At 40.9% G+C, this 22,602-nt stretch overlaps 3 protein-coding genes across 6 annotated transcripts in view; all 3 read right to left on the reverse strand.

Moving 5' to 3' along the window:
* The window catches only part of pde4d (phosphodiesterase 4D, cAMP-specific), a 148,956-nt gene extending 145,305 nt beyond the window's left edge, over positions 1-3,651 (reverse strand). The window contains exon 1 of the mRNA XM_042101001.1: positions 3,467-3,651. The gene's annotated coding sequence lies outside the window, so the exon portion shown is untranslated. The remainder of the gene's footprint in view (positions 1-3,466) is intronic.
* Positions 3,652-9,199: 5,548 nt separating this feature from the next.
* Positions 9,200-16,319, reverse strand: elovl7a (ELOVL fatty acid elongase 7a). Of its 4 annotated transcripts, none has more exons than XM_042099774.1 (8): positions 16,168-16,319; positions 14,063-14,149; positions 13,782-13,972; positions 12,851-12,931; positions 12,354-12,410; positions 12,125-12,230; positions 11,895-12,031; positions 9,200-10,343 (listed from the first exon to the last, which is right to left on the reverse strand). In XM_042099774.1, the coding sequence occupies exons 1-8, from the start codon at positions 16,283-16,285 to the stop codon at positions 10,110-10,112; spliced, it is 1,011 nt and encodes a 336-aa protein (XP_041955708.1). In that variant the 5' UTR covers positions 16,286-16,319; the 3' UTR covers positions 9,200-10,109. The 4 variants fall into 4 exon arrangements, with proteins under 4 accessions (XP_041955708.1, XP_041955709.1, XP_041955711.1 ...); XM_042099775.1 differs by having other exon boundaries at positions 14,067-14,149; positions 16,120-16,250; XM_042099777.1 differs by having other exon boundaries at positions 14,067-14,149; positions 16,168-16,187.
* Positions 16,320-16,503: 184 nt separating this feature from the next.
* On the reverse strand, positions 16,504-21,410 carry ercc8 (excision repair cross-complementation group 8). Its single transcript, XM_042099778.1, has 4 exons — positions 20,745-21,410; positions 20,194-20,391; positions 17,987-18,082; positions 16,504-17,057 (listed from the first exon to the last, which is right to left on the reverse strand). The coding sequence occupies exons 1-4, from the start codon at positions 20,892-20,894 to the stop codon at positions 16,995-16,997; spliced, it is 507 nt and encodes a 168-aa protein (XP_041955712.1). The 5' UTR covers positions 20,895-21,410; the 3' UTR covers positions 16,504-16,994.
* Between the last annotated feature and the right edge of the window lie 1,192 nt (positions 21,411-22,602).

Here is a 22,602-nt window from a genome sequence, read left to right on the forward strand (position 1 = left end):
CTACAGTTCCAAACAACATTACACTTACGTGGTAGTGAGTAGAGGGTCCCTAAAGTCAAACCGAAGTATCACAAGGTCTTTATGTGTCTTTATTTTGACTACAGGACAAAATAGCATAGCATAAGGGTCAGTGTTAGGACTACAGGACAAAATAGCATAGCATAAGGGTCGGGGTTAGGACTGCAGGACAAGATAGCATAGCATAAGGGTCAGGGTTAGGACTACAGGACAAGATACCATTAGCATTAGGGCTAGGGTTAAGACTACAGGGTTAGAGTAAGGCTACTGTTAGGATTACAGGACTAGATCAGGTAGGGATCCCTCGATCCATTGAAACAATAGCTATCTGAGCTTTATTGCCCCAGGAAGTAATATAAGGGCTAGCAATAAAGCTAGTTGATGCTTCACTGGATAATAACTGTAGGCTACAATAAAACCCATACTGAAAGTTTTGCATTTCATGTACTTTCATGTAGAAGAGATAACATGTTTTTAATAATGGCTAATTAATTATGTCTGTAGGACTGTAGTATGTTACAATTCCTGTGGTATACCAGTAACTCATCTATAGAGCTCATGTATACACTTCATTTTTAATGGCCAGTGCAGGAGCACAACTCATGAAATGGTGGCTTAATTTAGAATCTTTGTCTGGAATGTCAGCTTTGGGACCTCCTTAATTAAATGTCATTTGTGTGTGCCCGGAGCGAGGCACTTAATAATTATATAATGACTGTAAAATGAAACATCCATCAGCTAGCAAGTAGGAGGATGTGGAGTTTACTGCCCAATACACGAGAACGTGAGAAACCCAATGAAAATAAATGCATTTACTGCAATTTTGTTTAATGCATTTAAGAAATAGTGGATAATACACAAATCACAAAATACCTTCAATATGCAGCATGATGTTTTGCACTGATGTGACCCCTACCCTACCCCAGGAAAAAAAGTCCACTTTTACAATGAAATGCCCTTCCCTTCACCTCGGTGTGTTTAAAAAAGGTCCAGAAAAAAGGTTATTCTTGTTGACATCTGTTAGACCGACAGGCTGCCTCCCTATTACAATACATACTGTAAATATTGTGGCAAAAATGCTGGATAATAGACATGTATCCACATTCTAATGCAGCTTCACCATGTCTTTAAAACATATTACCACACTATTCACAGATCTGAGCCCTGATGGCCATAATGTGCTTATGCATCATGTGCATGATTTGGTCCCCACAGCCCGCAGCGATCCTCTGTTGTGGGTGCCCCCTCAGTGAAGTTCTCCTGTTCAGTGGGATTACTCCCACTACATCTCTATTGCTGTTGGGTCCTTTATGCCTTGGGATTTCCACATATATTCTCTATTCTCTTTCTTCTCTCTCTCTCTCTCTCTCTCTCTCTCTCTCTCTCTCTGCATCACTTGACTCCCACAGTTTGTGCCGGGCTTGTTACTTTCTTGCATGGTATTTCTAAAGTGGTTAAAGGTAGGCCTACACAGTGCCTTATCGGTTAAACTGCTATAATTTGAATTTTCACAAAAGATGAGAAAATGTGTCCACTCTAGGCTAATATTTATTTTTCCTTTATGTCATTAGACCTACCACTGCTGTCAGAAACATTCAGAGCAACAGATGCAAGATGCGATCTGCAGCCTAGCTGTGGTGCACTCAATCAATCATTTACTTTTAACAGATAATATTAAGCAAATTACCCGTCAGTGTGATGAATGCAAGCATTATGTGTCTTATATAGTCCTGGCCAACTAGTTGTCTTATATGGGGGGGACTAACTAAGATATAATGTGCATATAGAAGGATTCATGCTGTGCAGGACCTGCTCACCAAAACCTCTAAATGGTAGATGGAAAAAAAAAAAAAAAGATCTGTGATTTATGCTAACAGCAGGCGGTGGCAGAAAAGGGTCATGGCTGAGTGAGTCAGCATAGACAGAGCCCCGCTGGCACACCTCGGCCCAGCTCAGCATCAGTCTGAGACCCTGAGGACCTCTTGACCAACACGCCAGCCTCCCTGTCATATAGACCTTAACCTGTCTGTGCATGTGTGAGAGAGGAGAGGCAGAGTGAGAGGGCAAAGAGTAAAGAGAATGGGCCTGTGAGACCCCGAGGACATCTCGAGCGCCACACCAACCTGTCTGTCAGAGTGTCTTCAATCACTCCGAGAGACATGACAGAAACAAAGAGATTGAGGGAGAGACAGAGAGAGAGAGAGAGAGATAAATGAAAATGTGGAGAGGGGACAAGGAGGTGCACACGTTACATGTGTGAAATATCAGCACTGCAGACACTTTGACCTCCCCGTTGCCTTGCTTGCTTGCTGCTGCTCCTGCTACTAGTGCTGCTGCTGCTGCTGTTGCTGCAGGCTCACGGCAGAGCATGTGCCAGTAGGTCGCACATATTCTACCGGTTGCCAGGACTACGCAAAACAATGTCCGCCCTGTGTCTTTATCAGCTATTACAGGGTAATATGAGAGTGTTGCCACACAAGAATGCCCAGTGTAATTTGCATGTCAGAGGTCGGTGCCACACAATGTTCTTTATGCTTCCTGGGAGTGCAGATAGCTGTGACAGGTGGCCAGCTAAACAAATCAGGATTGGCTTAGAAGGTGGAAGGAGTGCTTGTTCAAAAGAAAGTTTGTTGAGCTCACCGGATAATTCCAGGGCTTTGACTCGATCAGGCTGTATACACCCTGTAATCCGCCGTTACTCGATCTGTACCATAATTGAATGTTTGGTTCCTCTACTTTTTGCAAGCTGTTCCTTCTACAACCAGGAAGCTTTGCACATGGCTTTGTTAATGAGGGAAACTCTGACACACGGAAAGAAAACATGAAAACAACCCCCGTCCTTGCTGGTGCTGCAGAAACTATGAGCTAACAGAAAACAACAGCAAAGTCACTGTGTACTTCACAGGCTGTGCACTTAGAATTTAGATGCACGTGAGACATTGCACAACCCCCGACCCCCCCCCCCCCCCCAAGTGTTGCTGCAATTTGACAGTTTAGCCAAAATCTATTTATAGTGCCATGCACATGGTTTTGTTCCTGCCAGAAACTGTCAGGGTCTTTTTGGACTAGGTTGATTTAAAATGTTTCCCATAAAACATACTCTAGTGACATGTTTGCAAAGAAGACTGATGACGGCAGATAAAGTCACCTTGCTAGCTCTCTACCCCCCTCCTCTCCCCTCCCAACCAAAATACACACTCAGTTTCCCTGTCTGTTCACCTTTCCACAGTACACAAGTGACACTGACAACAGCACACACGCACACTCAAATATCAAGGGCTAGCTGTACCATCCTGTTGTTTCCGAAACATTAACTTTCCCCCGCAAGACAACACAGCCTGACAGAATGCTAAAAGAGCAAGCAAGGGGTGCCACAGACCAGGACAGAGACACAGCAGAGGAAGGACAAGAGAGAGGAGGGGGGAAGAAAGGCCAAATATGAACTTACTCTTCTCCTTGGAGAGGGAGCGCCACAGTGGAGCTTCACCTGTGCCACTGGCTGCACTGTCACCCCTTACACATACACACACAGGCAGGCAGGCAGACAGGCACGTACGCGTACATTCCAAATATGAACAAAAAAAATTGGAAAGAATCAAGACCCTAAAAGCAAACAGGAAGGACTGTGGCCTCTGCGCTTCCTGTGCCAGTGAGACTCACGCTGATGCTCCCTGGCTTAAAAGATGGAACTACAACAGAGTTCCCAGTCTGCCTCAGCCAATCGCAGTGCCCGCCTTTCCTCTCCCCCCTCCTCCCCCTCAAAGTTTCCCAGCCTGTGGTGGTGACTCCAGTGACGGAGGGAGCTCGCTGCAGCAACACCAGCAGCAGCAGCAGCAGGCATAGTAGAGGCAGGGCACACAAGCTGTACTCAATTCCCCTGCCTAGGTTGCCAAACAGCCAAAGACTATGTCGATCACCTGCATTGAGAGAAGAGGCAGAGATGTGTGCATCTGCACATGACATGCTAGCTCAGACCAGCATGATGCACTCTAAAGCAGTATCTATTGACATCAAATGTTTGCCGTTTGTCATTGCTAGGACCATTTCTTTATCCGTCCCCTCAAATGCCTTTGAGTGAGAGCTTATTGCAGCATCAGGGACAAACCTTGAACAAGCAAACGAGGTGAAATGGCTTAGTTGAGGAGGCTGGGGAAGCAATGAGGATGAAAAGGGACCCTGGATGTGCAAGCGCCCCAGGGGGACAGACCCTGGCCATGCGGACTTCCTGTCACTCACATTTCGGTCATGAGTAACACTCTGTGACTCACCGGCGACCCTCATTTCTCAAATAAGCAAATGCTACTGCATGCACAGGTACCTCATACCATGTTATTAATCATGACAGATGCAGCGATGTCCACAGAAAAACATGTTTAATTTTAGAAGCATTAGACTGTGGTCTGTGAGCTTTTATTAGCCTTGCAATACATTGCATCACAAATCAAGCGTGTGTACCATCTGAAGAAGCCCAGAGAATAAGTGTGCCATGATAATGTGACGGTTTACTTCGCAAGGGTTTTTTATGGATTTAAAATATTATACAATGCTTTCCACACTTATTCACAGCCTGGTGTCAATAGCAAGCACAGATTGGATATTAATTGCATATTTGCAACTCTAACCCTACATATAAAACAGATGTATTCAGACCGAAGTGAGAGAGATTAGCATCCTTGTCCCTGGAATGAGCACATTCTGCCCGTCTTTTGCATACACCCTGTTGTGCGTGACCTTGATATGATGTCAAGGACCCTGTGTACATCTGTCTGTATTATGCAGTCAGCGGCGTCTCAGTTACCCCTCTCACCACATGAGACTGAGTTTATACATCTTAAAGGAGAATTCCGGGGTGATATTGACCTAAAGTGTGTTGAAACATGATACCGAGTGTAAACGTATGTCTCATAGCTCACCTCGGCTTGTCCCCTGCACTCAGAAATCTGGTGCTAGTTAGCCAATGCTACCAACAGTGTTTCGTTGCGGTGCCTCAGGCATCGGCCTAGCCATGTTTTACACCATTTAAGAGGCTCAAAGTAGCTCCATACTTCATTACGAACAGCAACTGAATCCATGCATTTCCACTGAATTATTTTTGGAATCTGATCCCTTATCATACCTGTTCGTTCGTACTCGTCGCTTGACTTATCGTGACTAAATTCAAGATGGCGTCGAACGGTAAAATTCTTTAAGGTACTGTCTGTATAAATCGGCTTTTTCAAAGTTCTCCCTGTCTCGTTTTAAATGTCAAGGCCCTCGGAAGTCTACCAATGAAATATGGAGCTACTTTGAGCCTCGTAAATGGTGTAAAACAGTGATTTATTTGCATGGCTAGGCCGATGCCCGAGGCACCGCAACGAAACGGGCAGAATTTGGCAGCCGTGACCTACTGGTTAGCACTTCGGACCTGTAACCGGAGGGTTGCCGGTTCGAACCCCCACCAGTAGGCACGGCTGAAGTACCCTTGAGCAAGGCACCTAACCCCTCACTGCTCCCTGAGCGCCGCTGTTGATGCAGGCAGCTCACTGCGCCGGGATTAATGTGTGCTTCATCTCACTGTGTGTACACTGTGTGCTGTGTGTGTTTCACTAATTCACGGATTGGTATAAAAGCAGAGACCAAATTTCCCTCACGGGATCAAAAGAGTATATATACTTATACTTACTTATACTGAAACACTGTTGGTAGCATTGGCTAACTAGGGCCAGATTTCTGAGTGCAGGGGACAAGCCGAGGTGAGCTATGAGACATACGTTCACACTCGGTATCATGTTTCAACACACTTTAGGTCAAAATCACCCCGGAATTATCCTTTAATGTGTCTAATAACCTTTCATTATTCTGCAGCACAGTGAATTAGCTCCTGATTGTCAGGGAGTTTGTTTACCTCCATCCAGGAATTTTTCATGAATTATAAGACTAAGTACAATACTTAACACTGAGGTAACTGGAAATTATCACTGGTGAAAGAAACACCTTAATCTCAGATCCTTTAATCTCAGTGTGATGTCTGTCTCTTGGGACTCCCATGCTTCTGAAACCATTATTTGAAAAGTTTGAGTGTTTGTATACAATGGAACAGCAATGGTGGCAAAACCCTTAAAACCGCCACTTCAATATTATAAACTGTTTGCGAACTCTGTACTCAGACCTTGCTCAGTGGAGGGGCTAACACGGCTAATATGATGTCAGTCAGTATTTTTTGACTTGATTCAGATGATGCATTTTCCTGAAGCAAATTGCATTTAGCTGCCTCAGTTAACTAGGCACCAGAGCAATTACTAATTAGATCCCCTAGACATTGTACGCAGAGAAGAAGCACAGACATCTCTTTATAACAAACTGTAAAAGGTAGATATTCAGTTGTAGGGTTATGTGAGGATAATTCAGAAGCAAACATAATGTCATAACCAGCACATTAAGATTACAATTATCTTTATTGTCCCATTGTGAAAATCTTGGTTTGGGTTTAATAGAAGGAATGTGACTTGCATATCATCGAAAGATGTGATTTTAGGGGTTTTCTGGCATGCAATGAAACTGCTCAGACAATTTCCTATATATGTACATCATTTCTTATTTTATTTCTTTAATTAATTTGAATTTTAATTCAGGGGACAGCTGCACATTCAAAAAAGCATATATGCACATGCGCAGAGTTTTCCTGAAGTGTGCTTTGAAATAACAAGGCAAATTACAGCTTGCCTTGCTCACAGAGACACATTCAAAGAACCAATTATGTCCTCAAAGCAATGACTGGAAATGCAGAGCGCTTGACACTTACATAATATCCCTCCCTTCTCCTGTGCGGTATCTGCCTACGACTTTAGCATTCACTATAATTCCAACCCAACATACGGATGTCAGGATTTCTATTATAAATGGCGCCAACCAAATAATGAAGCCCACTCAAGACCATGTTCTTGTATACAGTATAAGAAGGAGGGTAATGAAATGTAATGGACTCGTGCTAGGCTGATTGCAGCCTAGGAATGAGTCTGGCTCTGATCTGACACTGGTCTGTTTCAGAAACCACAGCTGTCTTGGTAACAGTAAATAAAGAACTGGTGGAGGAAACCAAGTTGGACATAAATCAGAGACAGATCAAGAGACAGAATTACAGGTTTAGGGCGTAAGAGATAGGGGTAGAATTCAGAATCAGGCCTTCAGGTAGAATCAGGAAGACAGCAACAACCAAAGCTAAGGGAAGTGTTACAGTCAGTCAAAGCTTTAAAGATGCTCAAAATTAAAGAGTAAAAGAATGAGATAGAGAGAGAAAGAGAGAGAGAAAGAGAGATGAAAGGGGTGAAAGATGGCTGGTCCATCACATGAACAGATGCTGAATCTTTTGCCACTACATTTTCACACATTTAGAGCCATGACCTACTTTATACTGCAAGACCAAATAGCCCACAGAGGATAGCTGAAACACATTCTGAGGGAAAACACTGCCACAACACATTAAGTTAGCAGGAGGGCAAGTTCATCAGAAATGCTGGTGAATTCACCCAGAAAGAAAGAGAGAGAAAGAAAGAGAATGAAAGAGAGAGAGATAAAACCAAAACAAAAATATTTGACATTTTTGACACATGTTCCTTAAGTTGCTACAATGCTTATATAATATATTTGCATATATAAAGCTGCCAATTTGATGCACAAAATTGTTTATGTCATCAAGTTAAATGACCTTGTTTACATGGGAGTTGAATTAGTACATTCTTAGCCATATGCCATCTTTGGACATTAAGTTAGACATAAACTAGATTTCCCTTGTCCACTTATGGCTCAGTTGAGAGCTTGAGGCCATGCAAATGAATGGGGAAATAAATGGATGTCATCTGCAGGATCCATCTAGGCAAGATCAATAGCCTCACAGAACTACGTGTGTACTACCCAATGTTTTTTAATTAAAGGTACAGCGACCATATGCAATTTCAAGCCCATAACATTTTTGTCACATTCAGCAATCATCTCCTCATGATTCACTAGCTGCCCATTCCGTGAGTACACTGTAAATAGCCCAGTCTCTGTAGACAACCCAGGTTTGGAAAAATGGAAACAAACAAAGTGGGGGCAGTCTGTGCCCCAAACAAAAATGAAGCCTTGTGTGGAGTTTCTCTGGGAATACTGAAGGGAGGGATGAACTACCTCTGTTTTATTTGATCCTTGGTTAAAATATAATGTACAGTGTTTTGGACAAAAGCTAATCATTTTAAATATAAACATAAAAATAAACAAACGCGACTTCTTATGCAACCGCTGATTGCACCTTTAATGAGAATGCTTAAAGATTTGAGGCAATGCTGTTTTGAAAAAATGGAGATATAACTAAAAATGTTGCCAAATTATATTCTGCCAATTCTAGTCCTAGATATTCATTCTACAGACATAGGCAAGCTGAATTTAACATTTAGATTGTATAAGTGCTCTAACACTTATACAACCCTGTTTCCCCCCCTCGCTGGTAATTTTGCCTCTAGAAATATAATTTCTTACCAAAATCTTGGTATTGCCAAGAATAATATGTTAATGTCCCCACTACCACATCTTCAATCCTATTTGAGCAATTACATATTGTATATGAAGTATGTCTTTTCAATAAACTATTACAAAAAACAAAAAGTAGTGTTCATGTCTAAATCTGAAGGCTATGGAAAATTACAATAGTGAACACTCAGTACTGTTGCAGTACTTTATCAGTGATATGGTCCTCTGACAAGATCCATGAACAGTGGTCTCATTCTTCAACCACAGCTGCTATGCTGTATTTCTCCAGAGGAGGGAGCACACACGCTACTTGTGGACATTAAAGATCTGGTTTGGCCATGGTGGGGTGAACCAATGATGTAAAATGGAAACACCATTACACTTTAGTTGTGATTGACGTATTAGGCCAAAGCATGGCAGTAACAATTATTATAGCCTAATAATTACTATTATTAAAGTTAATTGATTTGTGGGTGAATTCAGGTGTGATGTGTCAACACGTTATTAGCCGCAGGCCTAACTTGAGAAACCACATGTATGCTCCTACTACTGCAAAATAAATGTTGGATCAACTTCACCTTTGCACTGCAACATCACATGATTGACCCCAGTCAACAATGGCAACATTAACTTTTTCTTTCAGTTTCTGCTTCCTCCATAAAAGCATACATGTTGTTTGCAAAGAGATCCACCCATATAACAGTGATAACAGCATTTATTTGGACATTATAAATATACGTAAAACATTTGTTTTTTACATTCAATTCTGTTATATTTATATATATATAAAAAAAGCCATCCTGACAGGCAGAGAAAACCAAGAACACCTCACCTAGAATATTCCTTAGAGAAGATGTGCCAAGTTTTCATACTCTCCCATCATTTAACACCGGTGTTTATTTGTCCTTAAGAGACACTCGGTAAACATGTCATGGGGAGAGGTCCAAAGCCAAACCAAGGACATTACAGTCCTGAGGACCACAACTGGTACAAGTCTGGAGCCTTTGCTGGGCTGGACAGCTACAAGCCCCTTCCCTATCTCTTGACGCAACATTACATCTTTGGAGAAACAGGAAACCTCAAGTGATGGTTTCTTTGAGTATTCATAAGAGAGATGGGGTGGATGCTAACTAGTCCTGTTGTGACAGAGTGGGCCAGGTTTGATTCTCTATTGAGCACAAAGATATCATGGGAGTCAGATAAATTAAAGAGCAGTAGAACAACATCTGTAAACATTTAGCATTTCCTTTTTAAAAAAGCATCATTCCGTTTCAGTGGTATTAACATGCTAAACTGCTTAACTCTGATGGCTAGGATATACAAAAAAAAAAGTTTACAACAAAATATACAAAAAACATTAAAATATCTTGGATTGGATATGTAAAAATTGCTTGTAGAAGAAAGGCTTGTAGAATGCTACCATGGCATAAAAAGTCCCTTTATGAGATGTTCTAACGAGGGAAGGAAAGAACAAAATAAGACAAATGCCCCAACGACAACAGCATTGCATGGGTACTTCTAAACCAACATTCTTCACCAGGTTAACCAAAGAGAGTCTCGGGAGATTCAAGCGATTGTCAGCGTGTAGATGCCGTCCGGTCAAGCCTCTACTCATCTTTGTTATAGAGCACCCCATTTCCATTGGGGTCGGGCCCCTTGGCCCGCAGCACTTTGGGGAGCCTCTTGCCCTTGGTGTAAGCGTGGTACCAGAAGTTGAGGAAGAGCAGCAGAAAGACCATGCCATAGAGGGCGACGATGTACACAAAGATGGGGTACTGGTAGCCGCAGTCCTCCATGAAGAAATACTGACTACTGTGACAGGTGACTATGACAAACTGGATCTGAGAACATACAAAAAGCATCAGATCAGCTGATGGACCATTTACCATGGAGCCCTAATGATTTATATACCTCCTATACTGTAGCTTGATAGCCAATGTAATGTACACCTTTGGCTCCAAATGGGTTGAATGGACAAGTACTGTCGCTTGGTGGGGAGAAAACATTGAGCAATACTTGAAACATTACACGGGGGCACTATGATGGAAATTGGCTTGCAAGAGTTCCTCTCTAAATCTGGCTTCACATTTATCTTCTATTGTGTTCATATCAGTTACCCAAAACAATATTATGGTTTCTACCTGCTATTATTATCCATTGGCGTAAGACTAAAAAGTCAGTCTTTTGTGTTGTGTTTAAAACTTTATTATATATTTGTCCATCACAAAGAAACCAAAGTGTGTATATATACACATTACCAGTCAAAAGTTTGGACACACCAACTCTCAAATTTATATACTTTTTCTTTATTTATCTGAGTAGGTGGTTATTATTATGAAATAGCCCACATGGATTAATGTTGTAAGCAAACAAAAAGTGTAAATAAAGCTACATTTTCAATATTTTAAATTCTTCAAGGTACAGACCTTTTGCTCAGTCTCTCAACCAACTTTCTATAGTCAGCTAAAATGGATTTCCAACACATTGTGAGCATGTTAGCTGCTTGTCTTTCACTGATTTTATTTGAAAAGAATGAAGTTGGCTTTAATAATATAAATTATCGGCAAAGTTGTCATAGAGGTAAACAGTGAAGGATATGAAATGTGGCGCATGAAAATAATATATTTCTAGAGACCTTTGTCTTCGGTCATACTTTGGCTGTTGAAGGTATTGTTGTACAATATAGTAAAAAAAAGGAATAAAATAAAAAAAACTATGAATAAGTGTGTGTCTGGGAGTGTGTATATATGTATGCATGTTTATATAATAAAAAAAGAAGCGTTTCCATCTCTTTTTATTTACATTTTTATGAAAAATACCATGTCCATAATTATTCATAACCTTTTAAAATAATCATTGGAAACATCTTTATTTGCATTCTCAGCTCTTAAAATGGTTCTTATCATACCTAACAAGCCTCTCCATGTGTCCACAATGATTGTAGGCCGCACCTTTATAGCAGCAATCTAGGTTTTGAGGCAGGAACGATTATTTGCCATCACTCTGGCCTTGTGCTCATTTTTTTGACAGAGTGAGGTCTGGACTATGGCTGGGCCACTCTAAAATGTTGATATTGTTCTATGTTAACCATTTCTTGCCTTGTTTGGCTGTATGTTTGGGATCAACCTCATCTAAAAAAAGATAAAAGCTAAAGATATTTCCATTGATTATTTAAAAAGGGTATAAATAATTTTGGACAAGCCATTTTTCATAAAAAATGTTTAAAAAGATGAAAAACGCTTTTTTTTTATTCCATGTTTCTACCACATTGTCTTACAACCTTTAGCCATGTGGCAGTGTCATTTTCAGTCAGAACTCAAATTAAATCAATATTTGCCAGGGGTATGAATAATTTTGTTCTTAACTGTATATAACAATGTTCATGGACTCACCAGCTGAATTGATGTGAGATGCTTCTTCCACCAGAGGAATTTTTGGAAAGAAGGCCCCAAGGCTGACAGGCCGTAGTAGGTGTACATGATGACATGGACAATGCAGTTCAGAAGGCCGTGGAAGGTTCCGATTCCGCCTACAGCAGTCAACAAAACAGTGTGGCATGACATTTGCATCCCATCATTTGAGGTCAAATGGACCTTAGGAGCCGAGATATGCAAAACCATACCTGGAGCAAACTTTACACCAAACCACCAGGTGAAAGGCATGATGGCGTGATGGTACACGTGGAGGAAGGTGATCTGGTTGTTCTTTTTACGCAAAACAAAGAAAATCTGTGCAACAAAGATAAATAATTTGCCACTTGGTCAATTTGAGCTCTGTGGCAGAATCACACAAACACACAAGTGACTTTCTGGCATGGACATGAGACAGAATAGGCCCCCAGAGACACTTACTGTATCCAGCAGTTCAGTGAACTTGGAGAAATAGTACAGCCAGCAGGTTTGAACCATCTGGGAATAAGCAGACAAGAACCTTAACAGCATGGCTAGCAGACCTAAATGCAAACAGACTCTTTAGTCAGAGCACTAGCTGCATCTTCCTAATTAATAGGGGTATTCTCAGTCACATTCACTTCAAGGATGAGAATCAAATGTAATTTTCACATATCCTCTTCTATATTCTATCCAGAGATGTTTTTATGCAGTGTGTAGTAGATTGCTTCTTTTTCTCTGGAGATAAAAAAAAAAAAACGAGAATAGAAAATGCTATGACATTAACATTTTTCAACATGTGTTGCTTATAATTCCAAAGTCACTGGAGTACAAACCAGGCAGATCACCCCTACAGAATGTACATGACTGCTTTTGTTAAATGGCTGCATGAATAGTAATACCGTAGAGAAACCAGACTGAGTCCTCTTCAGCAGGTCAAGTCACATTCCTGAGCTTACCCTCATAGCCTGTGGAGAGTGGGAATAGTCCACGGGGTCACATTTGAAGCTGTATCCTGTCCCCCATCCCGACATGACAAACTGGAGAGAGAAGTGTATGTAAACACAGAGCTTACAACAGATTAGAAAAATAAAGTAGAATTGTTTCAAATTAAATCAGTGGATGATTTCTGTAGATACTTCATAGTTTTGCTTCAATTTCTTTCTTTTTTTATAGCTGTACTCAAGCTATTGTTTGGTATTGCTGTTATCTGTATGAATATGTAGAATTTTAAGAACACCTTCCCTTATTGTAATGGTTAAAAAAGGTGCAAAATGCAAGTTGTGGTCCAATATTAAAATCTTACTAGACCAGCCTTAGTATTACTCTGAAGGAATACTGAGAATATAAATCAATATCCCAGCCTTTCTTCAAAAACAAAAACATGTTTATTAGTGTTAGAGGACAAAATCTCATCACAAGATGACATCATGCCCTTTTATCACCCAAGATGAGGATCCATCCACCAACATATACTTCCATTAAACTCTACAAAAATGGAAAAAGATGTGCTCCATTTTTGAGACAAAATAGGAATCTGATTTGTGAAAAAGGAATTTCATCCAATGGAAAATGTCAAAAGTAAAACAAAGCTACCCTGCGTTAACAATTTTATTGCAATCACCACTCAAGTATCCATCCGACAGCATGCAAATCAGTGGATACATTTGCATTGGCAAAAACAAACACTGTTAAAACAAGAAGTTCAGACAAGGGTCATTCTAATGACAAACCATGCATGTTTTCTGTCACGACACACTAAAGGGATAGTTCCACTAGAGGCAAACCTAAGAAAGGGCATATACCCCATGGAGAATACTTAAGAAGTCACAATCACCCTTCACTTGTTCCAAAGGCCACTACGAGAGCAAAGCGGTCATGTCTACTTACCTCATAACTCATGTAAACGGACAGTGCCACTGAGCTGAAGTTGTAGACAATGAGGATCGGCCTCAAGTTAAAGGGCTTGCGGTTCTCCATCAACCTAGGCCCCAGTGATTTGACGAAGTAGATGTAGGAAAGAAGGATGACCGTTTGTGGAAACGGGGACGACATGAGAAACCAGCCGTCCAACCTAGGGTCTGAGCAGAGGTGAAGTCCAGTTAGATCATTAAATGACCAAGTCAAAGTCAAGGAGGAAGTGGGATGAGTGACAGCTGATATAGACTTACTGACCGGCATCTTTGAGCCATTCATCATACAGATGCACAGCTCTATAAGTGTACTCGCTGAATGCCATTTCAGCCAGGGATTAAAGCCTGGAAAAGAAAAGGTAAATATATGCATCACTGGCAACAAATGCTAACGACAGCAGCATACATGTAACTATCTGAAATAGGCTATGGGCCACTATGATCTATGTGTAGTGTGTACGACTTGGTTTGCAAAGTAAAGTGAGTATAATTTCTGAATAAAAATTCACCGCCCAAACTTCTCAACGAAACACCAGCCATTCATACTTCCAACGCACAGCCTCATTTCACCATGTCTAAAGGTTACAACACAACAGTGCGACCCATGCAAGAAGGCTTCATTTACGCACATGAAAGACGCCATTGAGAGACGGCAGAGAGCAACATCAGCAATTCTGCCATTCTCCATTCTCTCCAGCAAGGTCAGGGAGAAACAAGCGTTCAAGTGTTGAGAAACAATAGCACACAGTAAGGTTATGTTAAGCACGCCGTGGCAACAGAACCACTAATATTCTTGAGTGAGGTAGTGAAAAGAAAGATGCAACAAAGATGGCAAAAGGACAAGATCTGTGCTGACATTTTCTTTTTGCATCTTACTGCACTTATTCACACTCGTATAGAAAAACATTGAAATGTCAAAATAAAATGGATTTAGTCAGTCTCTGGTGAAGTTGTGATGCTGTTTACAAAAAGTCCAAGGCATTTGGTCGGTCACTTCAAAATGGCTTGCATCAATCAGAGTAGTGACAGTGCTTCAGTAATGGCATTCAAGTAATCACACTGCTGTCAGCTTTCCTTTTCAAAGGTGATAACGGTTAATGAGATACATGTGGTATGAAATAGGCTACACATTCTGGAATTTTGTTTCTCCTCCACCCAATGGTCTACTCCAGCATTTAAGAGTAAAATAGGCTACATGAATGGCAGATAAAAAAAAAGTCGGTGACCAATATCTGTAATGGAGCATTGGAAGTGATTAAAATTCAAGATTTGGAGGTAGGATTATCCCAAATCATTGCTGTGGTGTTCATCTTTCAGTTGTGATCTTAAATGTAAAAAAAAATGCAACTTTGGGTAGTATAAAACCAAACAATTTGCCAGAAGATTCGCATCTCATCATCAATAAGAAAATCAAGTGCTTACTACAGGCAATAACACGTCAGGACAACTAGGCTAACAGAAGTGATAGAGTGTGGCAACACCTGTCTCAAAGCAAGGTGTGTCTCATCTCTGCTCCCACGGTTGAGTTCGAACACTAGGCTATTGAATGCAAATAAAACTTAAACACAGTAGATATATCGCAGCCTATATCTATACTAAATGCAAAGTAACTCATAACGGACAAATATACATGAAACAACTGATGAAGACCTCCATTTTACGCATAAAATAGTGTAACTGAGAAGTGAATTGAGCAACACTAGCCTCCGACTTCCTTGTTCAGGTCCAGAAGCGCAACAGGTTCAACAGGCATGGTTAAATCAAAATGTTGTAGACTAACAGAGAATAATCAAGCAAATGTTTAGAGACGTGTATCTTTAGACTACTGGGGAAAGCTTGCCAGGGCCTATGAAACAAATGACTTCATTCACAATTCAGATAGAATAGAGTGGGCATAACGTTAACAAAGTCTGCAGTGTATTTCATTAACTTCAGTTTCTTAAGGCGAATCAGAAACACTGACTTTTAAACAATTAAGAAATGTTAAACAACTATAGCCATCGACACAATGGTAAGACTACATAGCCTACTTCTTTAGCGTAAAATCAATCTCTGGAAATGAAGCGCAATCGTTGGTACTTATTCAAAAACCAAAGCAAATCATTCATGACCAATGCCAACATGTATCCAGTTGTATTGCAAGGAGACAATGCTACAGAACATTAGGCCTACATTTGAAAACTTCTGGCCTGGTAAAGGAACATTAACATCAGCCTTTTGAAATGGAAAAACTCATTTAAAGAAACTGCCGAGCTCCCTGTCATTCTATCCAATTCACCTCTCCGAATAATTAAGCTAAAATAATCATCACACACCTGTCCGATTCTCCGGCTCCAGTCCCTGCCGCACGTTTCTCTACTCACCCCACGCAATGAGGTCTGATTGCTGATGAAGACAATTTGGAAGGGGTGTGTTCACGCTGGTTACTAGTCTCGCACGGACCTCAGCGAAGCTAGGCGGAGACTTCCCGGTGGCGTTCATCCTCAATCACGCTATCACCCCTGATTGGCCTGAAGGCTATCCATACAGATGTGGGTCTCTCTTGAAATGGCCTGGTACTGTGACAATACAAGTCCATGGGCCCTTTACAAAATTTGTAAATGTATAGATTTAATCTATTGTCAGATGCATAAGCTAGAATCTTAATGATCTGTGGTGTGACTGTAGTTATGTAAAGAGGTTTGTAATTCCAAAAATTTAATTATTTGTTTACATTTGTTACACACAACAATCAACAATGATGCAGTTACATGTTTATTATTAAAAACACCTTAGAAAACGAAACATAAAATTAATACAATCTTGCTTGTTACAGAGCCTGCTCAAGTCACAGTGATATAAATGTCCTCCATGTGCATAATTTATTGTTTAGTGTAAGTGTGTTACAGTTCCTGTAATAACTAGAACACGTATTTCAATCTAAACATTCATCACATTCCCTCACATACAATATACACATCAGGCTCATGACTGACTTTTACAAATCCCTGCAGTTTGGGAATGAAAAAGAAAAGAGAAGTAAGACACATCCATAAATGAAAACACTAGTGGTGTTAAAATACACCTAAAGGCGTTCTTGGAGCTCCATCACATGACTGACAGCATGTTCTGCATTGTTGCTGTACAGAAAGCTAGGCAGGTTTTGTAAGCCAAAGGCAGTGGAGATGCATTCTTCGGCTTCCGTCTTCCTTCAGTCCTCGTCACTGCTCCATGCATCCACAAAAGCAGGGTTCACTGCAGCCTGTTGCCCACCCTGTCAACAAATTTTTGCTTAAATATTTCAGTCCAATCTCTCACCATGGAAACTAATGAAAGCCAAACATATATTCTTAAAGAGTGTAAAAGCCTTGAAGCCTTGTAAAAGCTATCCAGGCTTGCTAATGAAACACTGTTTTAATCTGGGAAAAGACAGAGGCACATATAGGTCTGTTTGTGTAATTACAACCACATTTCACTGAATGATATCCTTATACATAAACCCATTGCCACTTTCTTCCAAACACCATTTTGTGCATACCGTAATTTCCCAAATACACAGGGGCGTTTAATATGGTATTAATATGGTTTTGTTTTTTTAACGTGCATAAAACACTGTCCTGCGGTTTATACACAATGCGGCTAATACACAGGAAATTACTGTACATACACATTAGGTGTCTATCATGATACAGTCTGACAGTACTATGCCAGCAAAATGATCACATTCAAAATAGTCAGTCAGATTTTACAAAAAATATCATTATTGATTAATTATTATTTTGCCTTGTGCCTTTATTCAAATAAGTCTGTCATTCATCTTGATTCATATAATACTGTCTATGCAGCCTGGCAGACTACTCAACTAACATTGGCTTTGTGACTGCAGTTGCATAAACCAACGTCAATTGCATCAGTTAGCACTGCTACCCCTACCTATTGCTTTAAATGTATATAGCCACATTTAGCTAGTTAGCAATAGAGCCACAGCTAAAACAGGTTAAACAGGACAGCTTGTTAAGCATGTCAGTTTGTTATTCATCCTTTAGGAATGTGTTGTGAGGAAATCGTTGCTATAGGTGTAAGCGGTCACTGCCTGTCCGATGTCTCAGGAACTCTTCAGACGCTGTCAATACCCAAGGCATTTTCCGCGACTCTAGGAGAGCACTGACAAAGATGCAAAGATGCCAGGGCTTTTTATCCTACCTTGACAGTGGCAGTCTCTTCATCTTCAATGTCAGATTGCCTCAACACAGGAACCCAGGCTAAGATGTTGCAGTCCTTGCCCCCGCTATACAGTTCCTGCAAATACAAAGGGCTGTCAAAGTATTGACTCTTTCAATATGTTCCTAGAGAGTTTCCGGTTGAAATGTACAAAACCAACGCAGATACTTAAAATTGAAATTAATCTGAAAAAATGTTGACTTTAAAACCTGTTTTTAAAAATATATATATATATACAGCGGGGAAAATAAGTATTGAACACATCAACATTCTTTTCAGTAAGTATACTTCCAATGAGGCTATTTGCATGAAATTTTCACCAGACATTAGTATTAACTCAGATAATCCACCCATATAAAAACATCCAAACATTGAAGTCCATAGGTAGAGTTATGTGCAATAAAGTGGAATGACACAGGAAAAAAGTATTGAACACGCTTGCAGAAATTTCTTAAATACTTTGTGGAAAAGCCTTTATTCATTTCCTGTATGATGAAACTAATCAGTCACAGTATTCTGGTGTGAGTTTGGCCCATTCTTTTAAACAGATAAACCTTTAATATTGAAGATTTCAGGGGTCCCTGTTGTGAATCCTGATCTTTAGTTAACTTCCAAAACTGTTCAATTGAATTGAAGTCAGGGCCTTGATTTCCTTTCTCTGAAACCAATTGAGAGTTTCCTTTGCTGAATGGTTTGGATCATTGTCCTGCTGGAAGGTCTAGCCATGTCTCATCCTCATCATCCTGGTGGATGTAAAAATTCTCCCAGAACAAAATGACTCCATTCATCATTCCTTCAACTGTATGAATTCTGCTAGTACCATGAGCGTGTCAAAGACAGCAGAGAGCCTGTGGCAGGGCATACAGGCCATCACTGACTACAAGCCTGCGCCATGGAGCTGTGAGAACAACATCTCTCTGCTAAATGACCTGAACAGTTTTTTCGCCCACTCACCCACAGAAAACCCCATCTCCCCCACCAAAATTCCTGGGGGTGCACATCAGCGACGAGCTCTCCTGGACCACCAACACAGCATCACTGGCGAAGAAAGCCCAGCAGCGCCTCTACTTCTTGCGCAAATTGAAGAAGGCAAGTGCCATGCCCCCCCCCCCACCCCCAGGACCGCCCTGTGGAACTGCACTGTGACTGCGCAGCCTAACGTGTTGCAAGCCTGATATACTTGAAATGACTGCATATCAATGTAAATATACAGTACACACAAGCACAAGTTTAAACTTCATGTAAATGTTATCAATGTTATTTATCACTCTGCCACAATGCTGCTGCTACTACTACTCTGTCAGAAGGTTACGCTAGGACTATGTAAATATACCTACAACTACCTCTATTTTTTGATATTCTATATTTTTATATTTTGATATATGTTGACGTGTTCTATATTTCAGTCTCACACTTTAATGTCTGTATGTGGTATGTCTGTATATTTTTATTTTTTATGTTTGGATTTTTATATATGTGTGGATTATCTGAGTTAATACTAATGTTCGGTGAAAATTTCATGCGAATAGCCTCACTGGAAGAATACTTACTGAAAAAAATGTTGACGTGTTCAATACTTATTTTCCCCGCTGTATATATATATATTTTAGCTTGTTCCTAAGTTCAATATTGTTTTCTGTGCCACCGGAAATGTTTTGGGAATGCACCTGTTTGTTTATGCAGTTGAAAGGGTCTATAATGACCAAACAGAATGTGTAGGTTATGTAAACATACAACAAAATGCCATACATTCTTACATGTAAGTGGGTTAATATATGACGGAGTGATTAAAAGGAAGGTGACTCTGGCTCACTTTGAAGTTTTGCAGTGTTTTCACTTTATATACAATTATGCAATCTACAATCACGGTAGAGGGAGATCCTTATGCTATTATAGAGGCAGAATATCTTCAGATAAAAACTGTACCACCTCATCAATTAAAATCCTGGCATGCTGCACTATATTCATGTTTCATTAAATAGGCCTTACTTAAATAAATAGGCTTACACAACATAAGTTCCCTAATAATATACAAATACCACAAGTTTGACTTAGTAGTGAAACTGAGAGAGACTACAATTGCTGAACACTGGAGGTTCTGTGTATGTGCTGTGTATGTTCTGTGTCTACAGAACATAGAAATAAAGGTGTTTGGGAGGAGGGGAGGGGTCCACAACAGGCCAACTCACCTGATAGTCAGGGTGAAACTCGCAGCAGTCTACGTTGTTATAGTGACCCCGGAGCATAGTGACGAGCTCGCCTGTGTGCAGGGAGTAGACTGCTACCGAGCTGCCGCAGGGCACAAACACAAACTCCGGACTGCAGCCGCGTGACACACTTAGCCTTAGGCAAGTGCGGCTGGAGTTGGCCACCTTTCCATAGTTCACCTGCAGAGGACAAAGGCAGATAGGACAGCTTGTTTGGTTTGTAGAGGAAACGCACAATTTAATGTCTGAATAACAGATCTTTATCGTTTCTTTATATCAAGCTCCTTATCTTCACACGGTCAAGGAAGAGGAGAGGAGGAGCAGAGGAAATGGGGTGATCAATAGCAGTTTGGTTACTGACCTATTTCCGGCCTCACAGGATAACATTGAAAGGTATTTGGAGGATTATCACAGCAACCGCCCTGAGTGTTACATTCCATCCTCTCTATTTTTGTCTTTTTCTTTCTTTCCATTCTTCTTTTTACTTTTCAATCACTATCTCTTTCTCTCTCTCTCTCTCTCTCTCTACATACCAGAGTGTTCTCTCCAGTAGCGCTGTTCCACAATCTCATGCGGTCGTCTGTCCCTGTGGTGAGCAGGAACAGGCCATCGGCTGTGAAACACAGGCCATTCACGCGTCCGTTGTGGGCCGTGTTGACTGCAAACACAGACAGGTAAAGCATCACAGGCAGAGGATTTCTTTCCAACAGCCACGGAGCCTCATACTTACCAGCTGTGCACTTACACCCCACCCCCACCTCCACACCACACAAACACACACACACACACACACACACACACACCTTCCTTCCCTGCCTGCCTCTGTTGTCATAGTGACAAAGAGATACCTGAGATCACAGGTTATCACCTGGGCGCTCAGTAAAATTCCATTTATTGTGCTGCTTGGCACCAACCTTGTGATAAGGACCCTGTTCTACTGATTAAACCTAACCGTCATGGTTTAATAACTTATCTAAGGAAATCTAAGGAATACATTCACTCAAAATGCCACAGACCATTTCCACAGCATATTTGTCATGTATTAATTTACGATCAAGACATGATATCGTACTGCACCATACATGAAACAAACTGCACAAAGAAGTGTAAATGTACATGCATTCCAAACATGAGCCCAAACAACCACATTAAACAAAAATGAGAATAAATTCTTCACACTATATCACCTGAGAAATTATACAAGACCAGGACTAGTAAGCCTTTAGCTGCATACAGTCACATATAGCCGCATAGAGCCATACAGGTACAGACCTGTACAGGTCTGGGCATAGATGCACCAACCTGCTTCTGTGGCAGCTTTGGACTTGTCCCCGTTATGCTGGTCCAAAGTGAAGAGACTCCCTGAGGCCCGTCGCACATCCCACACTCTCACCCTGCTGTCAGCGCTGGAGGTAAAATGATATGACATTAACTACCATTCCCATAATAATCCAGTTTGTACAAGGCAGAGTGACACAGGAGTGGCTTTCCCCAATACAATCCCGCTGACTGCAGTGGAAAAACTGTTAAAGGCAGAGAGGCTTTGGTACAAATGTCAGAAAATAGCAAGCTTTTAAAGTTATATTTTGTAAATTGCGTATGTTGTGAGTAAATGTGCAATTTAATGTGGTTAGTTCAGCTTCAGTTTTGGGACACTACAGATCATTCATAGTCTGCTATGCCAAGTACAAGATTACTAATTGAATGCTTTTGTGCTGAAATAATTTACCTTCATAAATAATTTCATGGACCACATATTCCACAGATTTTATGAAAGCATCTTTGGGCTGGCAATTAAATGTGTTTTAGATCTCTCATCTTGTCATAGTTGAACCCCCTTGCTTTGTTGTCATTCTAGTAGGGCCTATTTGGCTTCAGTGTCCCACTGGATTAATTATTAGTTTATTTAATTAGTTGGGAACCAGATGAGAAATCTCATGTTGGGTTAGTGCACAAATAAACCGCCTTCATTGCTCTGCCAACACTCCAAGCCAGAGCAATCTGCAGATGTGTTGTTTGTCTGTGTAAACTTGTCAGGGCGTCCTCAGAGAGAGAGAGAGAGAGAGAGAGAGAGAGAGAGAAAGAGAAAGAGAGAAAGAGAGAGAGAGAGAGAGAGAGAGAGAGAGAGAGTGAGAGAGAGAGAGAGAGAGAGTGAGAGAGAGCTGGCTCTGCTTACCTGGCCGTGGCTAAGATGTGCTCGTATCGCGGAGACCATTTGACTGAGAGAACCTCCCCTCTGTGACCTGCAGTGGGTAAAGACAACATGAGCCCTGCAGTGCTGTAGTATCAGCCTCAATGGCTTCTTCCTATGGACTGATTATTCATCACAATGATTACATATTGATGTTTTGCGTCTGACGTCACATTCTTTTCGCATCGATCACTACCTCC

The sequence above is a fragment of the Alosa sapidissima genome, chromosome 8 (assembly GCF_018492685.1).
Source record: "Alosa sapidissima isolate fAloSap1 chromosome 8, fAloSap1.pri, whole genome shotgun sequence".
Lineage (NCBI taxonomy): Eukaryota > Metazoa > Chordata > Actinopteri > Clupeiformes > Clupeidae > Alosa > Alosa sapidissima.